The 25,497-nt window shown below is 40.3% G+C and overlaps 1 protein-coding gene across 1 annotated transcript in view; it reads right to left on the bottom strand.

Annotated features, from left to right (window-relative positions):
* The window catches only part of UXS1 (UDP-glucuronate decarboxylase 1), a 55,614-nt gene extending 38,251 nt beyond the window's left edge, over positions 1–17,363 (bottom strand). Inside the window, exons 1-4 of the mRNA XM_084201325.1 lie at positions 17,215–17,363; positions 5,185–5,212; positions 2,435–2,483; positions 326–369 (exon numbers count right to left, since the gene is read on the bottom strand). Coding sequence (XP_084057451.1) covers positions 326–369; positions 2,435–2,483; positions 5,185–5,212; positions 17,215–17,311 — 218 coding nt within the window. The 5' untranslated portion in view covers positions 17,312–17,363. The remainder of the gene's footprint in view (positions 1–325; positions 370–2,434; positions 2,484–5,184; positions 5,213–17,214) is intronic.
* Positions 17,364–25,497: the final 8,134 nt, after the last annotated feature.

The raw sequence follows: 25,497 nt of genomic DNA, 5'->3' as shown, positions 1-25,497 counted from the left end.
TGAAGATGAAACCAGTACGTCCTAGCAGGCATAAACCACAGTAATGCATCCATCAGCTGGACTCCAAATAGCAAATACCTCCACAGGATTTGAACTTGACAGAGTCCAGCACTCCCAGCATCATTTAGTAGGATCAATCAGGCAGAATACCTTAACCATTACTGTCTCAGTATTCAATGCCCTGTCCTCACTTACATATGACAACAAATCAAAGGTGCTGAAAGTATATGCAAAAATGTATTTCAAGCCTACAACTACAGAACTGACTGCTACAGAAAAAAACCTGTGCCTTTGAGATGATTCGCAAATTCAGCAGATGACATACCTTTTTTCTAGATCTTTGATTTTCTCCCTTAGAGGTGCAACAGCCTAAAATAAAGGAAAAACATTTTAACTTTGAAGAATAAAACAGGATTTACATCACAAAAGACACACATAGGAAGTTGCCTTAGAGCAGAAATAATGGCACAGTCTCCTATGAAGATCTTTACTGAAGACACTCCAAGAAACTTACATTTTAATGCCTCCTTTATATAAAAAAACTTGAACCTTTTCCACCAAAAATCAAATCACCTGGCAAAGTGTGAAATTAAGTCTCTTATCACTGAAAACAAAACATCTCAAGGCTATGAGTACCATATTCTTTGCAAGGACATCCAATGTTATGATTCGTATTTGACAAAGTGAAGTCATAAGTGACTTGTCTGAGGTTGTCAAAGGTAATCTATATCCAGCAACAGGACAATGGGATAGTAATTTAAACATCAACTATTTAAGTGGATAACAGATAAGCATACAGAGGACACAGACACAGAGAGAGGGGCATTAGCTCCAGTGAAATTACTGTAATTCTCTCAAAACATGCTATGCAAATTTAAAGATTCATCGTGTTTAAATACCTAAATATGTTCTACATCATGATTTGAGGGTATATTAGGCTTAAGAAAATACTGAAAGGAAATTTGTTAGAAAATATAATTCACCTACTTCTGATTGCATTTTCACAGCTTTAGAAGAGAGAATTCATTTAAGCCAGCATCAGTTTAAATTTCTTTATCACAGGACCCAAATTTCTAACAGTCCTGCTGAATTCAACAGGAGTCCCTGAATTCTTATTTTTAAATTTACTAAAGCCTTGTCACAAAATTTACACTCTTGGGCGATACATAAGTTGAAAGCTGTCAGAGGTTCTAACTGGTACTAAGTGGCAGCACATCAGCAACCACCATTAATTTGTTTTATACAAATACTTCTGGTTAGAGCTAGACAATTCAGTAAAAGCTGCATATTCATGTTAAGAGAAAATAATATGCTATTATCATTTATATTCATTAAATATTTAGCTCTGTGCAAGAGCAAATAATTCTTGAAACAGCTATTCTGATGGTATGTTATACAAGTACAACTTTAAAAATAAGATCCAGAAATGCCCAACTTCTCAGACCTTACAGTAACTCTGATCTACAAACTGAATTTCAAATATTTCACCATTCTTAAACAACTGGAATTTTCACAATGCTTGTTGCAACACTTACCAGAATATTTATTTTTTTTTTAATTCAAACAAACCAACCAAAAAATCAGAGAAAGAGGAATGCAAAAGACAAACTAATCATACAGGCTCTCCACTGATTTTAAGCAATTTCAGTAGGCTGCTCACTGTGTCCAGAGGAACAACTGCTATATAAACCTGCTGGAATACAAGACACTAGGCAGACCAGGCTACACTAGTACAAGAACACACACCCACACAAAGGTTAAGGGGTATCAACCTCAAGGACTATCTATTTCATACTTTGTTTTACTGTTATTAGACTGGAAGGCCGAAACATTTGAAGAAAGATCCATTGTACACATTCTCAATATTTCACAAACTGAGGCTGAAATGAAAATTCAGAGGTATTGGTACAGCAGTCCAGAGCCACTAGTAAGTTCAGTCCGCATGTCTACTCCAGAAATTGCCAGGACTTGTGCTTAAAGCCTTGGCAAGGCACACCCTGCCCAGTTGCAAACATGGCTATATTTATTCATTAGTTAAGAACAAAACAAAGTAATTTTGGGCACCCTCAAATTTGTAATGCACCTTGTAAATACTTGACATTTTGTAAGGCAGTCAGAGGAAAGAATTTGTGTACACATTTAAGTAACAAATAAAATAGTTCTTGGGAGGATTCTACCATAGTCTCTGCAGCAAATGTACCAGCAGATCTATCACTTTCAAGAAAGGTTTTAATGAAAATGAAGTGTAGTCAGAGAACAATGTTAGAAACTCCACTAGAGTGAAGAACAGTTCAAAAACTTATGTACAGACACAAATCCAATGCTTTGGTTTTAGCAGAATCAAGAGTAAGGAGATACAACTAAATATACCACTTCAATATGAAACGAGTAAAATGGAGTACTCAAAACAGATTACAACTATTAGCGAACCAACCTCCTCTATTCTACTTTCCACCTTCTGATCCCCATTTTCTTGAAGAGACCTGTTGGCAAGAAAAGAAAAAAAAATAATCCACACCTAAGCAATAATTGGTCCACTGCATCTGCATAATATTAAAACAGTATCCTCAAAGTACCTCGAGTTAGTATTATTTCAAAAACATAATTAGAACAAATTAAAGAGGATGGTCTAATTACCATTGAAATCCATCCGTTTGGCAGAAACTGAACCAAACCCACAGGAAAGAACATACTAATAAAAATGACATTAATTTTACATAGAAAATTATCTGCATTTTAGAAAAGTGTCTAATTACTGGCAAAACTGGCAAATTTACTGTGCAAAGGCCCAAAATGTCTCTTTGAGGGTCTCTGCTTACTGCAGAGACAAAAATGCTGACAAAACTTTTCCCCTTAGACAAATGTATCTCATTTTGACTTTGAACCTTTCCAAATGGGAAAAAAACCCCAACTGCACCAAAACACATCTTCATCAACTGCCTGATGGGCAATACTGACTTCTCACACAAATGTTACTCATTTGACATGAGACCAAGGGTAAAGTATGTTGTTGTAACTCATGAAAAAATAATACTGCCTAAAAGGCCAGTGTCTTGCACAAATCTCTGTGGTCTTATTTAGCATCTGATTATGTAAAGTGTCTCAGTTATGTTCACTTTTGAGTAAACTTTTACAAGTGTAGAATATGTATTTTTAAATTCTACCTCTTGTATCAAGTTTATGCAGTTTTCCGAACATTTGTTACTATGTTTTGGGGTTTTTTTCCCAAGTAAACCTTCTGAAAGGGGAATTATTTATCTCACAGTAGTTAAGTTTTTGCATACTAGAGGAATCATGGGTATCCAACATAAAATGCAGTTCTTTCAAGTGAAAAACAGAGCTCCTTTACTTGGGACCTGAACTCATTACACCTAGAGAAACAGAAGATCCTTTGTTAAGCAGATATATATATACACCACACTGTTAGAAGTTAAAGCAAAGATTCCCTTCATAACCCTCGGTAAAACTCTCACTTTTTAAGGAAGTCAACTCTATCTATTACTGAGGCAAAGACCTTACTGACCAGATTCATTTGTATCTCTAAAGAATACAGTAAATTCCAACAGTAAGACGCACATTCCCTGAACCATCTGTTCAAACCAAGTTGTCATTTATTGCACTAGGGGCAAATAAAAACCCTGAAGCTAATGTTGAATAAATGTACTATAAGGAAGTGGTATTAAGCTATCCTGGTGGATTATGAAAATGTTTTCCCAAGTAACAGAAATTTACAAAAAACTATGCAAACAACCGTGGAAAAGGTAGTCTTTCCTCTTTTATAAGTGAGCAGAATTTAAAAAGTCCCCTGAAAAATAGTTCCTGCTGTTTTTTACTCACAGTAAAATCCTGCAACTCAAGGACTGGCAACTCTGCAATCTAGTTTTTCATGAGCATTTCCTCATAACAAAGACAATCTTACTGGCTGAGGACCAACATCAGTCCCTCAGAAATAATTTTCATCCTCAACAGCTCTAAAAAGGACATCTCAAATAATAATTCAGAGGCAGGTAGTGGCAAAATTTGTAAGGACAGCTTATCAGCAAATAAACAGGAGCAGGAAATAAACAGGAATATCAGGATCCCACACCCACCTGGCCTCCTCAAACGCCGCTCTGAGGTTCTTGTCCTTTGTTAAGAAATGCTCAGCTGCTCATGTAACAGCTGCAAAGCTGCCATAGTTCACTGGTGATGATAACATGGTAATCTAACTGATATCTCCATCTGCAACCCACAGCAGCCCAGCAGCTGTTTGCCTGACAGCTGAGCCCTCTTTGCATCAAGGGTGGGAAACTCCAAGAGGAGCAGAGTGGATCACTTGGGATAGGAACAGACTCCCTGGGTAAGCTGACCTGGGTACACTAGACCCTAGAGAAAATTCATGATCATCATTCTCATTTTGTCTTAAACTTTCCTTATGTGCTGCTAGGAGTGGCAACAGAATATCAAAACCCTTTACTAGGAAAACATGGTAAATATTTTGTCCTCTATACACAATGACTTTGCTGTAGGGAACAAGCTGTCCCCACATTCTCTTCAATTTCTTTTGCAGCTGTGTCTTCCCAGTGAATTTTCCTGCAGGACTAACTCACGTGCAAGCAGAGATGTGAAAATCTGCATGTTTTGCATACATATTGTCTTCTATTTCTAAAGGAAAAAAATTCTAGGGGACAATGCAGGATTTTCTGCTTTTCAGCAGGTAAACCATCAGATTTTCTAACAATTAACTGTGGAGGAGGAAAAACTCTCCAAAGCACATTTCTGATTCTAGGTACAGAAATATAATAATGGGAAGCAGTGGAGAATGTGCTGCTCTTGAATATTTAAGCTCATATTATCACAGAGATTCAGTCATGTCTGCGCTGAGGAAAAGCAGATTCCAAGCTTATACAAACAGGTATGCCAACCAACTGGCCAAAATCAGAAGATGAATTTGTGCAAAGAAAACCAGATGAAGTGTGAGTAAAATTCCAGGTGAGATCTATAGCAAATATACAAGTGAAGCACACTTGTATATTTTTGAGACTGAACACTTTGTATTTAAAAAAAATGGTATCAGCTCCTTAGCAACCACCCAAACAACAGTGTGAGCTGCTGTATTTCTCCCTGCTTTATATATATTGATAAGAAAGGTAAGTTAATTTTATTAAACATAAGGATAGTCAATACAAAAATTTTATACATTACCTCATATTGACAAAGTTTCCCCATACAGCTGGAAAACAGGAAAAGAGAAAACATTACAATGTCATATAACAGTACCAGAAGTAGTTTTTTCCTATTATCACCAGAAGGAATTTAAGATAATATTAAGTATGTTAATTACAAACTATCTAAGTAAGTTACACATGCACCTCCCATACATAAGTGTCTAGAACACAGTTTCAGAGTATGGGTGGAATTCTGATGAGATTACACGGGACTGTAAAAAAATATGCAGGAATTATCTAACCTGTAATTTGGCACTGCACACAGATTGGATAAACCAGAACACTCAACTTGTTTATTAGGGATACTGGAAAAAATGACAAGAGCAAGAAAGGAGCCCTGTAGACCTGAACCACACAAACTGGAAACTGCAGAGGGACAAAAGACTGGCCACTACAGGCTAGAGCTCAACCAGTCCAAAGAGGTGCCTCAGGAGTTCTGCATTAAATGTAGAAGTGCTTGTGTGCATGTCTAATTGTGTTTAAATACATATATAATGTGATGTAAACACAAAAGACACCTAAGCAATATAACTTACAATGCCTCAGTAAGCAAAGAAAATTCATTTATTACTGTTTGTATGGATAAGTTTTGTAGAAAGATAAATCACAATATAAAATCAAAGACCAAAAGATGTAAGAGATGTAACTGGTCCGGGTTTAGGAGATTATAGTAAGACTAAGAGAACACTGACTTTACTTTTAACTTTCAACTAGGAAACAAAATGCAGTTTAAAGTGAAAAAATTAGAAGCCATAAACCAGGCTACATTGACAAGGAACACTTGACAACTTTGCAACAAGAAGATAAACAAGTTTAACATGGAACAGTTATGTAAGGGATTTTGCAAAATAATCAATGCAAGAAATATACTCCAAACATCTCCAGGAAATCATTCTGGAGCTGCTCTTTAAGACACAAGGCTCAAGCTAAGGACCAAATTACATTGGGTCTTAGGGAGTAGCCTATATGCTGTATTATCATACATATCCATACATTTTGTAAGCTGTAAAGTATTTTGCCTACCTTTAGGCTTTGCACATACATTTCCATCACTATTACTCAATGAGCTCATGGATGAGGTGTTACAGAAACAAAACAAAAAACAGTGCTACAGTCACAGGCACCTTCCAGGCAGGTGAAACAAAACATTCCCAGGAAGGAGGAGTGGGGAGGACACAAATGAGGATTCAGTAATGCAGCTGTTCTAGCCTTCAGGGGATGGGAAAGCTACTGAACTGTTTTCAAGTGCTGAGTGCTGCTGAGTAATTCACGAGTAACTGGAAAGAATCCATGACAGACTAAGAAATAAGCTGTAGGAGGGCTCTGTGTTATCTGTGGTGATACCATAAAACCACCTGTCATCTTCCAGGGAAAAGATGGGAAAGCTTTATTATATTAGAACAAATGACCCATAAAATCCAACTGAATTTTTAAATAACCTGGACTTTGTGTTAACTTAGATAAAGTAAATTTAATGTGGTGAAAACGGAATACAGGGTTGAGCACAGTTAAACTAAAGTTATTTACCCTCTGGCTAGGATTTTAGAATTATGTATGATAACACTAATGAAAAAAACACTTTTCTTTCAATGAGTGATGACAATCTGGCAGTTACAGCTACAGAATTCTCCAGTTAAACAGGACTGAGCTATACTTCACAAAGAACAATTTTTCTGGGCTACAGAAACCCATACAAATGGTTATGCAGTGGCAGGAAGCATCTGGGTTTAGCTGGTGAAGTAAGAACTGATTGAAGGGAAAAAAACCAAACAAACAACAAAAAAAAAAGAGTTGCTAGCTGCAACAAATACCATCCTGCCAGTTTTATTGCAAAGACAGCGAAGCCACATTGCATACAAAGAACTGGCTTAGTAAAGAAAACATGGGACTTGTGTGTGCTCAGTGTCCACAGCAAGGAAGGGAAGCTCAAAAAAGCATTCACATCCTTCCAAAAACACTGTTTTTGATATCTCAAAACAGTTCTGTAGGAGAACATGACCTTGCATTAAACTTTTACGAAGTGTATTGGGTACCACTAAAAAAAAAAAGAAAAAAAAATTGCAAAAATTAATCACACAGGAACTACCATACAGAGAGATCTGAAGAACCCTGAAGTCTCTCATGTGTAGAGAGATGTTACAAAAACCCACTTCAACATACTGACTGCCCTCATAAAGAATTCTGAACGCGCAATTCTGAAAAAGATCTCTTTGGCTACTGGCGCTCACATGGAGCTTACACCAAGGTTGAAAGGATCAGAGCTAACACTTTTGTACAAGAGTGGAAATAAGGTTTGGCTGTTTTTCTTCCAAATACACAGCTGTTTATGTAACGGGTCTACCCAGCAGCAGGACCAGAAGCATGACTGGCTCACAGAGGATTTCCTTGCCCTAAAGGTTAAGTCAAGGCTGGTTTGACATTCAGCAAGAATGATGGAAACATAGAGGCAAGTAGGTCCAAATCCACAAGCAGAACGATGAAAATTACAAGCCTAAATTCAAGATGAAAATCCTTACAGGCATCACAAAACCACCTGATAGGCCCATCAATTTCAGGCCCCAAAAGCTGCAAACACAGATGGTTAAAAAATTCTTCCACATCAGCAAGGCCATGAATTAGGCACTACACAAACCCAGCTTTCAAAAGCATGAGACTCCTAATGGACCAAATTTGAGCAAACACTAACACAACCCAGAACTTCACTGTAAAAGCCAGTTTTAAAAATTCAAGTCTAAAGCCAAATCTTTTAAGTCAAAAGGTATTAACCCAGGATAACAGTCCTGTGCCAGTTCTCAGACTGTAGAGATTTAACATCCTCACCCCCCACAGCCACACAGAACATACTCTGTGAAGAACTTCCAACTCACCCAACCAGAGAGCATTCATAGTTTTCCTGCCATCTACTGAAACTCTGTGCAAGGGAAGAATTCATCATTCATTGGACTATGTATGACTTGTAACCTAACAATTAAGACACTCACCTACAAGAGAAAGAGACAGGGGTTCTACTTCCTCTTTCAAAGATGGATTGCAAACCTCACCCAATGACTGATTAAGGTCATAGTGAATTGGCATTAGGAAGTGAGAAGAATATATGAATTGTTGTAGCCTGGTTTAATGGTCTGTACGAAGAGTAAAAACAGAATTACACCAATCTGGTTTGAGATGTTGTTTCCCCTTTGCATCCTTTTCATAAAATAATGAGAGAAATATTTTTTGGCAGGATTTTTACAAGGATTAATTGCAAATACCATGAAGAGTAAAGTACATTAGTCATTAATCATTTCCACAGACATGAAAGTTTAAAGTGAAGGCTTCCAGAGAAGGACAATGTGCCTTCAGTAAAATGATTAAGAACTCTCTAAAAGAGCCTCTTTAAGAAAAAAAAAACTGTTTCTTAATGCCTAATCACAGTATTGTTATTAATGAGATATTTATATTTATCTGACTAAACATTAACCACTCTGGGTTTTTAGAAAATCCAGATGCTTTTTTGTTTCTTTCCCCAGCTTCTGAGATTAAGCTGCAACTATTTGGCAGGCACAGTCTTACAGTTGTTGTAGGTTTCCAAGACTTCTCAAACCTCTCTTTAAGGCAATTAGTCATACATGAGTAAAGAACTTTGTGTCAGTTTTGATCCTACTGAATATATTTACATTCCTAGAAATTTCAAAGTTTGTTTAGTTTTTCTAGAGAAGCCCCATTCTGAAATGATGCTGAATGCAGAGGACTGCAATGACTCAGATACTGCCAGTAAAGGAGTAGTCCAGGAGCTATCCTTTGGATACAAACCAACCATGCCTACATTAAGTTAAAAAAAAAAACCAACCAAAAAAAAAACCCCAAACCACAACAACACAAAATATAAAATCTGTTAAATCACACTTGGAAAAATACAACAGAAACCCTAAGTATTTGGCTGGGGTTTTGCTGAGCATCTACTATTAAATGTACACTGCAATATCTCAGTCAGACTTTTTAACTCTGACCAGCTTCATTTCATAGCAGGCAAGGGTTATCTTTCCAGATCCTCAGAACATAGGAATAGGATGTATGTTTTCATCTGAATATCCTCTGAATTTGTCATCTGCAATAATATTTTTTGTACAGGCTTCTATCAAATACAGATTACTACACAAAGAGAACCTTGTACGCCATAATTAACTCATCCACAACAGGCTGAAGAACCAGAAAAACAACACTGTCACAACCTGCAGGTGGGAAAAAACACAATCCTAAAAGTAGCCTGTATCTTTATCCCTCTCCTCTGGGTCTCTTTAAATGACATTTAAATGAAGTCACAGACTACCACAGGCCCTCAACAGTAATATACACTCAATCTGAAATTATTAGTGACATCACTAGTTTCAGCATCACATACATTTTAAAACAGATGTTTTAAAAAGCAAAACCATGATGTCCATAGAGATCCAACTGTACCAAAACCAGATGCAATCTCTTTTAAAACCATATTCTTTCCCAATTGCTTTGTTTTTATTTTCAGGACTACTAAAGAAACTTTTACACAAGCTTTTGTCTAAATAGATTTAGCTGAAAGAACGGGGATTTTTCCCTGTATCACCCACCTTTAAACTTCTGCTCCTCAAAATATAGAGATTACAAGATGATGTTTATTATAAACAGATTTCATTATCAACAGAAACAGCATGCAGGAATAATACAAATTGATAGACAGTCATAATCAGAATTTTTAGAACAAAATCGTATGCTCTGAACATGCAAAGTGAATTGCTTCAGTCAAACTTTCTATTTCAGAGAGATGCAACAGCATTCAAAAAAGGAGTTTTTTTGGGTTTTTTTTTTACTTAAATCTGACTCTCCACAGTCACTCAGCAACTTCAATCTCCTGGAAGAAATAAGTTTTAGTTTCCAGATGCAAACCTGACAAAAAGGGAGAACATGCAAAGGGAAACCATAAAATGTTTTTTAACGCAATTGCATTCAAGTTTTAATTTAATTACTTTACATATTTAATAATGTAAAAAACCTGATTCTTTTCTTTAGGAAACTATTATTTCCCACACAACACCTTGTGGCTAAATTGGAGAAATATGGCTTTGATGGACTACTCAAGAGATGGCAGCTGGGTGGCTGCACCCAAGGCTCAGTGCCCAAAGGGAGATCAGTAAAAACTGGTATTCATCAGGGGGGTGCACTGGGACCAGTACTGCTCAGTACCTCTATTAATGACACAGTATCTCCATTAATGACACAGCGTTGAGCCCATCCTCAGTAAGTTTGCAGATGACACTGAGCTGGTAAGTGTACTGAGGGAAGGGATGCCACCCAGAGGGACAATGGCAAGCTAAAGGAGTGGGCAAACATGAACCTCATAAAGTTCAAGGCAAAGCGCAAGGTCCTGCACCTGGGTTGGAGCAACCACCAGTATAAGTACAGACTGGGTTACAAGAGGACTGAGAGCAGCCCTGTCAAGAAGGTCCTGGGGGTACTGGTAGAAAATTTGGACATGAAATGGCAATGTGCACTTTGAGCTCAGAAAATAAATCAAAAACACTGGGCAGCACCAAAAGAAGTGTGGTCACCCTGTCAACTGAGGCGATTCTTCCTCTCTATTCCTCTCTCATGAGACACCACCTGCATACAGCTCTAGGTCTCACAGGACAAGAAACACATTGACCTGTTAGAGAGGGTCCAGAGGAGGGTCACAAAACATGGTCAGAGGAATAGAACACCTCTGTTATGAGGACTGTCTGAGAGAGCTGGCTAGAAAACCCTGGAGAAAAAAGGGCTCTGAAGAGACCTTACTGTAGCTTTACTTACAAGGGGCTTATAAAAACAATGAAGAAAAACTTTCCAGCAAGGCCTGGAGTGACAGGACCCTTAAGAGGCAACGGTGTTAGCCTGAAAGAGAGTAGGTTTAAGTTAGATGCAAGGAAGCAATTCTTTACTATGAGAGCGGCAAGTCTGGAAAAAGTTGCCCAGAAAAGTTTTGGATGGCCCACACCTGTAAACAACATGAAGTTGGACAGGGGTCTAAGCAACCTGTTCTACTGAAAGATGTAGAACATCCCCCCAGAGCAGTGGGGGGGCTGGATTAGAAGATCTTTAAAAGTCTCATCCAATGCAAAGCATTTTACAATTTGGCCAATGTATTTCAAATCACCTTTTATAGTCTTGATTCCATAAGAATAAAAAAACCCTCTCAACTGTAGTCCATCTGTAATTCCAGCAGTACGTTAATTTCCTTTAGAAAATTATTTTAGTGATGAGAGTGTTTTGCAATATTAGTGGAGATAACATATGATTACTAATCCTAACTTTGTATTAAGAAATGTCACTTTCTTGAGTGAAGTTTATGGTTATGCTTTTGGCGAAAGTATAACAACTTGAATATTAAAAAATATTTTTAAAAAATACACCTCTGGTAAGTCTACACAGATCTCTGTATGGCAAATAGTTCTTGTTGCATCTCCTGAACCGATGCCTTGCTCAACAGTAAAATTCCTGCCCCAAATCAAAGACAGCAGATAGGAACTGTAGCTTTTCCCACATGAGAAGTACCCTAGACACAAAGACACAGGATTTGCTAAGGGAAAGATGCTCTGTCTGTATCTTAGACAGCACCACTGCCACTCAACCCTTCAGCTAGTCATCAACTAGCAAAACAAAGGCAACACATCACCAGGAAATTTCTCCCCTCTTACTTAAGAACAAATGCTTAAACCTTGGCAAGCCAATACTCTCCCACAGCTGTGAGAGATAACATTATGCAAATTTTCTTTCTTTAGAAGAGTTAATGGAGCTTCATACTGCATGGGAAGGTAGCCAAGGGTACTTTTTCTTACATTTCAATTAGCATCATCACTTTATGATGGAATTTTGTTCTTAGTTTCCCAGATGGAAAATTGTCTTGGAATTTTCTATTAAGTCTTTTTTCCAGTTCTCTGTTCACTGTTACTACTCCTTCCTGCCTCATGTCTTCAGCATATCATTCTTTACCACTGCTCCTCCACTGATCCATCTGTTGATAGCTAAGATATTTTTCAGTGGACTCACAGAATGTTCCAATGATCAGCACTGTAATTGAAACAAACTCACTTTTCCCAGCTACTTTTCACAAATCCCTTCAGGTAAATTGATGCCATAACCTCCACCTCTCCCTCTCTCCACTCCATAAATGAGAGGCTGAAAACTACCCGTTTCAACCAAACTCTGCTTTGGTCAACCAACCTTAGAGAAAAGAAACAAGCAATATAAGTGTCAGAGAACTATTCCCCTTTGCAAAAACAAGAGGGTAAAGAAGGTGGAAGCTCTAAGAGTATTTGTCCTTGAATGGAATGATGACAGGGCTGTCTCCTGCACATGCTGCAGAAGAGACAAATACTACGTGGAGGTAAAAGAGTAAAGATAAATATTAAATGGAGATAAGAGAGGAACTGTAAGATTAATTTCTCCAAGATGCCACAAATTGTCTTAAAATATCATGGCTAGCAAGGCATAGTCAGAGTCCATCTATTCCTAGCAAACCACTGAAGCATGAACAAATTTTCATAAGCAACACGAGTACAGCTAGTCGCAAGCCTGACGAGCGGGGAACTGGAAGCTGTTACGACAGTGAACTTCTTTGCATAAACCCACAAACGACAGGCACCTTGGTGAATGTGAGCCTAACCAGCAACCCTGATGTCCTACACAACCATTTTGAACTCTTCCACGGCCAATCAATCCTGACATCTAGTTAAAAAATGGCAAAGGAAGGAAAATTTCTGATGCTGAAAAACACTGAGACAGCCTGAAGCAACAGGGCAGGACCAACTTGATAACTGCTCTTCTATTATAAAAAGTGGAAGCAAAAGCTTATCAAAACAAAACATTAGGTAACATTTAATCTTAGTTTTGAACATATGCAAGACAAGCAGCATGCGAGGGGCTAGTAAGATTCAAACTGAAAAGCGCTCTCACACCTCAGTATTTTGAGAAGAGAACATTGCATTCTTCCTAGCTGATGAAAATCTGACAAAAACAAATGGCTAATCCTATACAACAAAGGATAACAACCATGGAAAATAACAATGCTGTGAAAAGTCAAGCCACTATACTACAGGATGTACTTCCCTCACATTATTTTGACATTTCATTTTTAAGTTGTTCTAATAGCTGTGCTATAACTTATCTTACAAAGGAAATGAGGTCTTAAGCTTGGATCTCATGACAGCACCCTACTATTCCATTTTCCCCTTGGAAAAGGAACAAGGCAACTGATACACATCCTGAGAACTATTTGATCTGCAAATGAGTAAAGAGAACTGTTCTACTTTACCAAAAATAGATCTCTAAACTTTTTCTTTAAGAACATACAACTGTCCTGTCATACATCAGCAGATTATTTACAGTAGCATCAAGATTAAATCAAACCATGCAGACTGATGAGCTCTGGTCTTTAAATCGTGGCTACAAGATTCTAAGTGTATTTCTAACAACTTAAATAGGTTCTGATTCTGCAAAGCCAGTACCACTGAGGCATGGTTGCATGTCCATATAAAGCCGAATACACAATTAAAGCTTCCAAGGGAGTGAGTTTAAGGTGTCTATGTATTGACATCCCAACACACAGACGGGGTTTTTAAAAACAGAAGAACACACTCAGCCTGCATATAAGTTATTTACATTGTGGTGACACTGAAGTTTTTTAACATTACTGATTTAATTTACTGCTCTTTTATGATCTGTCTACATTTCTCATTACAGACAACAAAAATCAATTAAACCCACTTCACTTCTGTTTATAATCACCTCACGTTCTGAAGCTGTGGTTTCACAACAGCTTCAAGATGATGTAAGTGGAGCTTATGACTGAAAGAATTTGTTTCAGTCCACCTCCACACCCCTCCACCCCACTTTGGTTAGCATTAGCACTCCTGCACTATTTTGCTCAGGGTTAAATCAGAGGAAAGTTGGAGCAGAAGACTTTTTCCCTTTAAAAGGGCAATACAAACTCAGCCTCTGGGCACGGTTTCCCACTACATGTAGCACAGTATAGTCATGCAGTGTTCACAGAAGAGGACAGCACTGAAGGTGAGTCAGCTAAGCTAATTATGAAGAATATTAATAAAAAAATTGAGCAGCAGTCTGACATATTACAGCATGATTCTGACAGCTTTCTAGCTGCAGGGCCTCCAAATTCATCACCTGGGCAGTGGGGAACAACATCACCCCTTTCACCCAGGGCCTACAGAAAAGGTAAAGGTAAATTCTAAACTTTATTCAATTTCCTTTTCCCAGGAAACAGTTGCTTACATTACAACAGCTTTTAATTGCCTGCTACATAGAAATGCTCCTTTTGAATTCTATTTTTATACATACAAACCATGCATAGCACAATGTTTCAAGTGAATGATTTTTTAAAACTAATATAAATTAGACCTACAGAAATGAGTCATCAAATACTACCTTAATTCAAATCCAAAGTAAAGATCTTTCTGGCTCTAAGTGCTACTAGGGAACGAAATGAAGTCCATAAAGCAGTTCTAGGGATGACTCTAACAGTGTATATCATGTCATGACGCTACTTTAACCTAAGTAAACAGGCTTCTAACTGTAGGCCTGCAAACCATATGATGGCAACACTGCCAGCAGCACTGCCAGCTTTTATCCCATTTTACCACTTAGCACCACCTCCTCAAGCTGGGCCCAAACAGCTGTTGAATACCCACACTGTCAAACTGCTATAGCACAAAAGGGTGATCTCAGTCCAGACCAGTTCCTTCATCTGGTGCACAACAAAGAAATTGCAGTCATTGTATGGATGGGGAGTAGAGATCCTGAAGACAGCCCAGCCATCCACCAAAGGGTGAAACTACCAAGAGAGCCACTCAATGACTCTTGAGAGTGAAATAGCTCACAGCTTTTCAACTGTACGCAAAAAGTTCTTTCTCTAGTTTGCAAACTTGCACAGAGAAGCTCTTCAGGCACCTTTATAACCAATTTGCATTCAAAGGCAAAAGATTTCTATGAAATATGACATTTTTCTAAATTATATTCCCGAAATATTTGCTCAGGGTTTCACACACAGGCTGACAAAAAGGCACTATTGAAAAAGTCCTATCCTCCAGTTCAGAAAAAAATAATGTCCTTGCCAACTATTTAATTCCTTGTAAAATGTGCTCCAAGTCTGAATGCCCATGCTCTAATACTGAATGGAAATTCATGGAAAGGAGGCTCACAGCCTAAAAACACTTAGTCATTTGGAGAGTACTTCAGAAAGAAGGAATGCAAGAAGTGCCAGCACATACACCTACACCAGCTGCTCAGTTTTCTCAGATTCTCTGCTATTTCAGTCAGGCATTATCTGACTGCAAGCACAGCATAGTGATGATTCAGTAACATTGTGAGGAGTAACCTTTTAGGGTAGGTGAATGGGATCATAAATATCCACTTCTGAGAAAAGCAAACAAAAAATATTCTCTCTAGAATCTGATGGAGCAGTGGCATTTGCTACCATACCATACTATGTAGCTGACACCTAGGGATTCCACTACTTTTGATCTCTAGTCAAAAGATAGGAAAGCATAACATGTTAGATTTGCAAAAAACATGTTCCCATCACACACCAACCTATTGCCTTTTCAAGCCACTTTTTTGCCAGAGTGGCCTGCAGTCCCTCTCCTCCTCCACTTTTTTCTGAATCCCAAGAAAACAAGCAGTCAGAAGGCTTCTCCTTAAGGGTAACTTTTACTCAGGAAGTTAGAAAGCAAACATCACTTCCCATCCAGAGAATATAATCAATAGCTAGGTCCCAATGACCACGTCACCTGCTACTCAAATCCAGTTTTCACAGCAGTCTATTAACTTTCGTTTTGAAAACTATCAGTCTTAGCAAAACATGTAAGCTTTTCAAACTAAGAACTGACAGATTAAGCTGTCAGGATGCAAGGGACCTGAAGTCACGGGACAAACTGTCCTGAAAGTCAGAGCTGAAACACAACTTCAATGGTAACAGAAGTACTTAAATAGTGAGGTGCAGTAAAGCCAATAACATATGGTAATGAAGGGAATTGCTGTGTTTCTGTGGTTGGAAACACCATGCCTCTAACAAAACTACTTGTGTTGTACCTCTCCACTTTCCCAAACCCAAAGGAAGGATCTGAAATGCGATGCACACACTCAACCCCAAAACTAGCTCACCTATACCTATGTGCCTTCAAACCTCAAGAGAATGGCTTGCTCCCTATCTGAACTGACAAGGTATCGTGCTGTCCACATAAAATCTACCGAAGCCTGAAAACAAAACAGGCTGAAATAAAATAAATTAAAATTGTAACAGAAAGAACAAGTACGGGAAGAGAGCTGACAGGACAGCGTTTTAAATCCATTTTAAATCTATCTGACTCACTGCTAGTAAGTGCAGTCATAAACATCCCCGTCACTGGCTATTCTAAGATTTTCTAAAGTACCTCTGTGCCTCTTCCCCGGCTCTTAAGACTCCAGCTACGCGCCGAGTTAATAAACAAACATTTATTTAGTCCCCAAAGGACTCGGGAGGATTTTACAAAAAACAGACACGAGGCCTACCCTGGAAAAACTTCCCTGAGGGCTGCTCACCGCTACCAGGTGGCGATCGGGGCGGACAAAGCGCGGTCTGAGGACAGGAGCGGCTGCGGAAACACCCCCTGAGCCACGTTCCGCCTGCACCGCTGCCCGCAAACCCTGGGGACGGGCCAGGGGAGCGACGGCTGGCGGGGGACGCCCGGCACGGCTGCCCGCCGCACGCGGGAAAGTTTCGGTAGGGCCGGAGCCCCGCGCCCGGAGCCTCCCGCGGGGAGCCCCTGCCCCGCCGGGCCGGAGCAGCGGCGCTGCGGCGCGCCCGCAACCGGGCAGCAAAACGGGGTGCGGGAGGTGCCGCCGCCACATCTTCCTCGTCCCCTTCCTCCTGCTCTCCCCCACGGCGGGAAGAGGGCACGGGGGGCGCCGTGCCAGCGGGCAATGAATGGCCGAGTCCGACCCGCCCCCACCCCCGCTCACTCACAGGCGACGTAGGCGACGAAGGCGAGCCCCATGAGCAGCTTCATCCTCCTGCGGTTGATGGCGGTCAGCAGGCGCAGCAGCGGCCCCTTGCTCACCATGCCCCGCGGCAGCGGCACGCAGAGCGCCGGGCACGGCCGCGGCCACCCACGGCTCCGCTCAGCCCCGCTCCGCCCGCCCCGGAACCGCCCGCGCAAGCGCGGCAGCGGCAGCGCGCGCCCGCTCCCCCGCCCGCCCCTTTCCTCCCGGGCTGCGGACGCGGCCGGAGCGGGGGCGGCGCATGCGCGTGGCCCGTGCTTCCCTCATGAGCCGCGGTTCGCTGTAGGCCGTGCGTTCCCTGCCGGGTGTGCAGGAGATGGAGTGCGCCTGCAGCCTCCCGCTGGCCTCGTCCGGCCTTTCAGGGCGCTTCAGGGGCGGGCGGGCTGGTCCCTTGTTGCCTCCTTCTGTGGTGGTTCTTGGGTGCTGAGCTGCTGGAATGAGCCGGCAGACATGGACACACGCAGACACAGCGCGTGTGTCGCGCTGGTGCCTTCAGTACCGGGTCCTTTGAAAGCACCGTTTGGCTCGTCCCCAATGTGCTTTCCATATCTGCATAGTAAGGAGAACCACCTGGATGAAATTTTGCAGAATCACGGAAGTTGGAAAGGGCCCATAAGGATAATGAAATCCAACTCTTGGCGCTGCAAAGGACACCCCCAAGAATTAAGTCGTGCCTGAGAGCGTTGTCCAGATGCTTCTGTCAGGCTAGGTGCACTGACCACTTCCCTGGGGAGCCTTGCCCCAGTGCCTGACTACGCTCTGGGTGAAAAATCTTTTTGAGATACCAAGCCTCCCCTGCCATAATTTCAGGCTATTCCCTCAGGTCCCGTCGTTGGCTGCCAGAGGAAGGAGATCAGTGCGTGCCCCTCCACCATGTGAGAAGTTGTAGATTATGATGACGCCTCCCCTCAAGGTGCAGTAGGATCCCCTGTTTAAACAGGGAGGTTGGATCAGATGACCTGCTCTGGTGCCTTTCATTCTTGCCCTTACTGTGATTCTGTAAATGAAAAATGTGAGGATTTATCCCTTCTCCCCCACACCTCTGCCAACTTGTAGTTTATGACTTTGCCCCTGTTCAGGATAACAAGATTGCAGTTTTTTTAAAATCTATTACATTTTTACTGCAGCTTCTAGCTCAAGTCCTAGTGGCCTGTTGCAAATTGCAGATTGGTATTTGCCTGGACGCGTAGGTGCCTTCTTCATGTGTCAAAACATGTTCTCCTGCCAGCAAATACACTTAATCTGAAGAGAAATCTCTCTCCACAACCTGACCTTCCCCTTGAGTAGTGTGGCCTCCACACACTTTGCAAGGGATATTCCTTCTCACACTTGCCTCCCACAGGAGAAGACTGCGAGAGCAAGTGTTCTTGAAATAAATTCTTCTTTTCAGTATAAAAATGCAGCTTGTTTACACCAAGAAACTATGACCTCAGTCAAACAGAGGCTCACACAGTTAACAAGAGTTAACTCCTTATTACAAGGAGTAAAGTCAGTGAAACAAATGTGTGAGTCAGAAGGGTAAGTGCGGCAAGTGCTATGCAGAGTGATTAAGAATATCCCCCTCTGTGAGACCCATGGAAGAAAAGGGACTTTTTCAGGAAGCCTTGAGAATTGAGATTTCCTAACCCTGGGCTCTGATTATAAGGCCACTCCTTTCCTCTTGATTTTTGCTTCCTTTGATTTGTGTTTGCTATACCTAACTTGTGAGTTCATTCCGCTGCTTCTGGCTACATGGAGTAAGTGGAATAACAGATCATCATTTAAAAACATGATCTAGCTCCAAATTCATCTTGTGTAGTAATCTCTCAAAAAGTAGCAGAATTTTATACCAGCAGTAAATTTGGCCATCAAAAAGTTACAGCTGAAATGTGCTGCATGAAAGCTAGAGAATATTACAGGATGTATTCATATGCACAATACAAAATCCACAAGCCTTTAGGGGTGCCCAAGGTGCTTTAAACAGTTGCCCTGCCCTAAGCTGGGCTGCTCAGTCTGTGACTCAATCACGCTGCCTCTGTAAAGCACCATGTTTGGCGCCTTGCTCAGTCTTCATGCCAGTTTTGCTGCAGAAACCTGTTCAGACAGGCTGCAATCTGTGAGGATGGGAAAAGGAGAGCAAAGGAGCAGGATGCATTATGGAACTTCATGGTGGAGGAGACTTGAACTCCAGGAGGCAGGCTGGCCATGATCTCAGCAGGGCTGCCTGTTTGTCATGCGTGACACCAGGGCCAGCCAGCTGTGTCTATGTCACTCTGCAAATGAGATAGAATGTGTCTAACTTAACTGCAGGGTGGTGACTGTAAGTCTGTCCCATCTTAACTATAACTATCCACATATAAGTAATATAAATTCTCCAGACCCATGATGGCCAACAGCAGGCCAACAGCCAGCTTATTTCAGGATACAGCTGGTCACATTCACAACCTTGTGCCAAGGACTGGCACCAGTAGCAGAGGTTCTGGTATGTAGTGGCTGCTAAATGTGCCAAGACAGCGATGATAGATTTTTGAGTGCTGAGTCTCAATGTGCTATAAATGAGGTAGTGGGCATCCATCTGCCTTTGGGTTGTTATTTTGGTCAAGCTGATCACATGACATCAGCTAATGGCAGTCTTCACTGAGATGGTTCGCAGGCAGTACACCCTGTCTCCCACATTGCAGTTTTCAACTTTAGTTCTCAAAGTGCTTTATGAGAGCATTTTGGGTTTTTTGTTCACTAAATCATGGCCTGTAACACAGTGGGGGATTTTGAATGATGGGATTTTAAAATAACTTTTGATAATGATTAAAAATGTGTGTGCAGGTATATCTACCTGAACAACCAGTATGAGTTTAGAATTCACAGTACCCCTGCAATGTATTTTTCCTTGACATTAGATCAAAACTGTGCGAATGCCCAGCTGTTGTTCCAGAGTTGGGAAAAAAACCCCACCAAACCAACTGCTACAATTTGTAGAATTTTCACATGAAGCTGCGTGCAAGAGACTCTTCTGCCATGTGGAAATACCAGGAAAATGTTTGCTTTCTGCCACACTCATGTTTCTGCAAGAGATGATGTTCCACAGCATGATGTGGGAGACATAAGCGGACCCTGGGCACTGAGACATGAGCAGAGAGAATTGCTATGTACAAAATAACAAAATTAGTTACAAAGCTCTGAAGAAAATGCAAGAATAAAATCAAGCTATTTCCAGCATGCTACTTTCATCTCTTGTTACTTTAGTCTCTTAAGTTAGAAAGCTCAGCATAACCAGGGTAGTAGCACAGAGTTGCCCAGCTACTTGCATACTTCCTCACCATTTAGCTGCATCCTAGTGATGCCTACCTGGGAGGAACTGTTCTGTTATTGTTATCCTCCTCTAAAAATAGATGATTCTGTGGAGTTACACTGTTGTATTGCGCAGGCACAACCACCCAGATGTATAAAGCCCAAGATAATATTGAAAAACTAATGGCATTCATGCATGCACATATTGTAAAACATGATTTAAAAGAAAAAAGAAAGATTGGAATGTGATTATTTGTCTTGGTTTGTTCTACTTTTAACAACAGATCATAGTGGGGAAGGGAACTCAGACAAAAATTAGTTAAAACTTGCAGTGTTTCTCTTCAGGAAAAATTAGAATTTTGAGGGTTTGTGGTTTTTATAAAGGCTAATGAAAAGAGAACATGCTGTTCTGGGAAGAGAGTCTGTTCTTTTATACTAACATCTCTGAAGGAAAAGAAAACTGCTAAGTGCTTCAGACAGTTATTATTTATTATCTGGATGGTAATAAACAGTTTCAAATACAACTGGATCATAACAGTTCAAAGCAGAATTGAGACAATCCCAGCCATTGAAAACATACAAATTAAGAGACAGATCATCCAGTGAATGCAAGCAAACAAGTAAGTGTCAAAGCATAATATGAAAATGACTACTTCAATGTGGATTGGCAGAAATTACATGAATCATTTAATGATTTAGACAGTTATCTGCAAAGAATAAATATATAACATCTAAGGAAAGAATTGTATTTCAGACAGTGAGGTCTATCTATTTTGTTAAGCAGTTTGTTCATGTGGGAGTAGTTCCAGTATTTCATTCTGTGAAATTTGAGGCTCTTTTTTTACATCAAGCATATAGAAACCCAAGATACAACACTACTCAAAAAAGTTGCTTCAGGCTTTAAATTGATACACTGACTCAATTGAAAAAAAAAATTAAACAACATTCCTAAATTGACTCGTAGCATCACTTAAGCTAGTAATTTAGCAAGTACATAAAGTACTTGTTCTTCATGATGCATCTTTCCCCTGAGTTAACTGAAAGCAGCCATGTACATTTTCAAAGTTGGAAAAAGATTTTAAGGTGCTTTATCTATTCTGAAAGTGCAGAAGGCCACATGCAAGATCCTTTGGTAACTGGGTCAGAATGAAATAGCAGAGATAGTGCTAAATTAGTGATAATAAAAACTTGTGAGCAGTTAAAACCACTGTTCCTCAAAGTTCTTTTATCATCCATCAAAGAAGCTAGTTTATTAGGCTGGGTCAGCAAGTTACTCATTCACTGCTGTTTTACATTTCATAATTTCCCAAGCCCTTTGGATCTTTTTAATTGGTATTGCTCTACCCTAGAGCACTTTGGAAGTAATGACTTCGAATGCTTCCATTTTGGGCTGTATTTAATCCAGATCAAGATGGAATTAGTACTGAAGAAGCCTGTGCCTTCCTCTAATGATATACAGCAGTCAAATCTGTATACCCCTGTTTACTTTTATATCACTGGCCCAGAAAGTGAACAAATCTAAACATACCCTGGGTGGGCTAGGGAGGTATATGCATGTACTGTGCATGTGGCATAGTGGCTGAGGACTGCTCCTTGTTAAGAAAAGCCACTTGGGGTTTATGCTGAAAGTCCGTGCTGGCCATTGTAGCACTAATAAGAGGGAAACCCTTTTCCTTCTGCATCTTTACTTGCAGTAGTACTAGCTGGATGGGACTTTACCCATGTTAGTGGTGTGCTTTGTAAAAGGTCTGCCTCTCCTTTCCTCATGCAAATCTCAGGTACTTACAAGCCACTTTAGTGGTAGTGCATCTGTGTCACACCAATGTGAGGATTATTATCTTAATTGGGTTAAGGAGTGATGCTAAATAACTGAAGGAGCAGGACTGCAACATGCTGGAGAGTATATCTACTCTGCAGTCTAGATATTGGTGTTTTCTCCTCTGAGGCAAGGAAAGTCTTAGTGCTGTTCAACTTCTCTCAGGCTGTCAATGAAGCAGAAAGTAAATAAGGTCATTAAAGGTGTTCAAGAATTTACACAGTTGAATTTATAGAAAAACATTACTGAGAAGTGTCTGTATCACAGTGCAGTTGAATTGCATTTGGAGTGCAAGCATTCCAAAATTGCTGGATGTTATTACTCTTTCATGAATTTTTCTAGCAGTAGTGTCAGAGAAGTTAGATGGATGACAGGGAGGACATGTACACACATACATTTCTGTAAATGTAGCACAGAAGCATTATTAAGTTTATGAAGTCCTTAGCTATGACAGTCCATGACCTTATGAAGAGGGATCTAGGACAGCTGCAAAGAGAAGAGAATCATGTATCACGTATCATTTGAGTGATGGGGCAAAGTGTACCCTGAGCATATTTGTAGGCGATACCAAACTGGGAGAAGAGGCTGATATGCCAGAGGGCTGTGCTGACATCTAGACAAACTTTGCCAGGCTGGAGAAATGGGCTGAGAGGAACCTCTCAAAATTCAACAAGGAAAAGCACAAAGCACTGCATGTTGTGAGGAACAGCCCCAGGCAGCAGTACAGGATGGGGAGCAAACAGCTGGAGGTCCTGGTAGACACCAAGTTGAACATGAACTAGCCATGTGCCCATATAGGAAGAAGGCTAATGGTATTGTGGGCTGCATTAAAAAGTGTCCTGCCAGCAGATGAAGGGAAGTGAGCTTTTCCCTCTACTCAGCACTAGTGAGGCCACACCTGGAGTGTTGGGTCCAGTTCTGGGCTTCCCTATACAAGATGTACATGGATATACTGGAGAGAGCACAGCAAATGGCTCCTAAGGTGTTTAATGGTCTGGAGCATCTCTCATATTAAGAAAAGCTCAAAGAGCTGGAACTTCTCGGCCTGGAGGAGGCTTGGGAGGGATCTCATCCGTGTGTATGAATAACCGAAGGGAGAGTCTAAGGAGGATGGAGCTAGGCTCTTTTCAGTGGTGCCCAGTGACAAGACCAGAGACAGTGGGCACAAAATGAAACACTTTGGTTCCCTATGAAATCAATAAACATGTTTGTACTGTGAGAGTGACTGAGCACTGGCACAGGTTACCCAAGGATGCTGTGAAATATCCATTCCTGGAGATACTCAAAAGCCATCTGAACAGGAGTCTAGGCAACTGGCTATGGGTCGCCTTACTTGAGCAAGAGGATTGGATTAAATGACCTCCACAAGTGTCTGCCAACCTCAAACGTTTTGTGATTTGGTGTTTACAAAGCAAACAAAAGCACAGATCCACATATTTTACTTAGATGTGTGCTTTTGTTCTTTTTCCAGGATACAGCTGAATAGATACAAAACCAGACAAGTGCCTACCTTTGTATAAACTAGCTTTAGTTATCTCAGTAGAAATATTCCTGTGAGGAAGGACAGTAATGAACAGCCTTGTGTGTAAACTTACTCTTGTTTGCAATTACAGGCTTTAGAATTATAGCCTATAGTCAAGGTTATTTACAGTATCAAATTTCTGTTTTAAAGTGAGGAGGATTAGGAATTTCCAGATAAGTTTTCCAGTAGCTAATGATATTTAACCAAATAAATTTTCACTGCTGCCTTCCAAAGTTAAATTATGGTCTTACATAAACAGTAAATTCCCCTGGTGAATACAAGTTAAATGAATTTGGAAATTGTTTTGCAGCCTAACAACCAACCAAACCTAGCTAAAGAACCTTTGAATTTTCTTGTTATACAGAGAATAAATTCACTGCTAGTGAAAGCAATATTCCATAGATTTCCAAGTCATCTGCAAGCAATGTGAACTTTTGATTATGAAACTTATTCATAGAAGAAAGGACAATTCTTATGTGCGCATCTTGTGCCTCTCATTGGCACTGAAGATTTATTACTGCAGCGCTTACTAAAAACAACCAGCAAATGACCACAAAGGGCTGATGTATACAGCATTATTAGATCAAAAATAATTATCAGAAATTTGTCTTTCCATGTTATGCCAAGGCTTCCATGGGAAGGTTGAATAAACAAGTTTACATTTATCATAGGCTCCACACTGAGCACTTAAACTAAGTTGATAAGGCCAGGCTTGGACTGAGCATATGACCTTACTGGTTTATTCAGCCTTCTGCTTTTAGCTATGGAAACCATTCTGTAAGGTGAGTCATGAATTGAGGAAGGAATACAATGAAGGCAAAGCTGGAACATACACCTGAATTACATTTGGGAAATATTCCTAGGTCCCGAAACTGAAGTCTGGGAGAGACTGTAGATCAAAAAGGTTTGGAAGCCTTTCTTCTATGCACATATGATAGATAGGCTGACTAGGTATGAGCAGTATCTCCAGCTCTAGTGCAAGTTGAAAGGAAAATCATTATGTTGAATTGTAATTGGTAATTCCAGCAAATAGCATTAGTAATTCCAGCAAATAGGTGGCTCAGGAACTTGTCTACTCTATATACAAAAGCATTTTGTGTATTCCCAGTTGTACTGGATAGTACTGGATAGGTGCACTTCCAGATAGTACAAATGTGCCTGCATAGATTATATTGTAAAATTACTCCCTTGCCAAGGTAACTTAAACTGGTATCCTGAAAAGAATCAGGCAATATTGATAAGATGAGCTGTTAATGTAGATTTTGCCCTAATGTCTTTGCTGGTGAGGGCTGTGATTCCTTTAGCCTAGGTACATGCCTGTATAAATGCATACCTTCCTATGTCTCTCTGTGTCTGCCTCCCTGCTCTCCTGTCTCTCTGGTCCCTCAGTAATTTTTTAATCACCAGCTTGTTTGATATGAAATATCATAGCTCTTAGAGATATTAATTTCCCATACATTTATTTGTGGTAGGCAGATGGGAAGTATATATGTTATTCTTAAGTCTTGTTAAGCAGCAAAAATTCCATGCAGGAGAAAGACACATATGAACACTTAGACCCTGAGAGTTCCAATCAGATCTCACAGTTTGTTAGATATTAAACAGTCCAACCACAAAACACAAATACTTTGGAGACCAGGGTT

The sequence above is a fragment of the Fringilla coelebs genome, assembly GCF_963513975.1.
Source record: "Fringilla coelebs genome assembly, chromosome: 2".
NCBI classification, from domain to species: Eukaryota; Metazoa; Chordata; class Aves; order Passeriformes; family Fringillidae; genus Fringilla; species Fringilla coelebs.
Note: the sequence above shows the minus strand (reverse complement) of the source record. Positions and strands in the feature narration are given on the sequence as shown.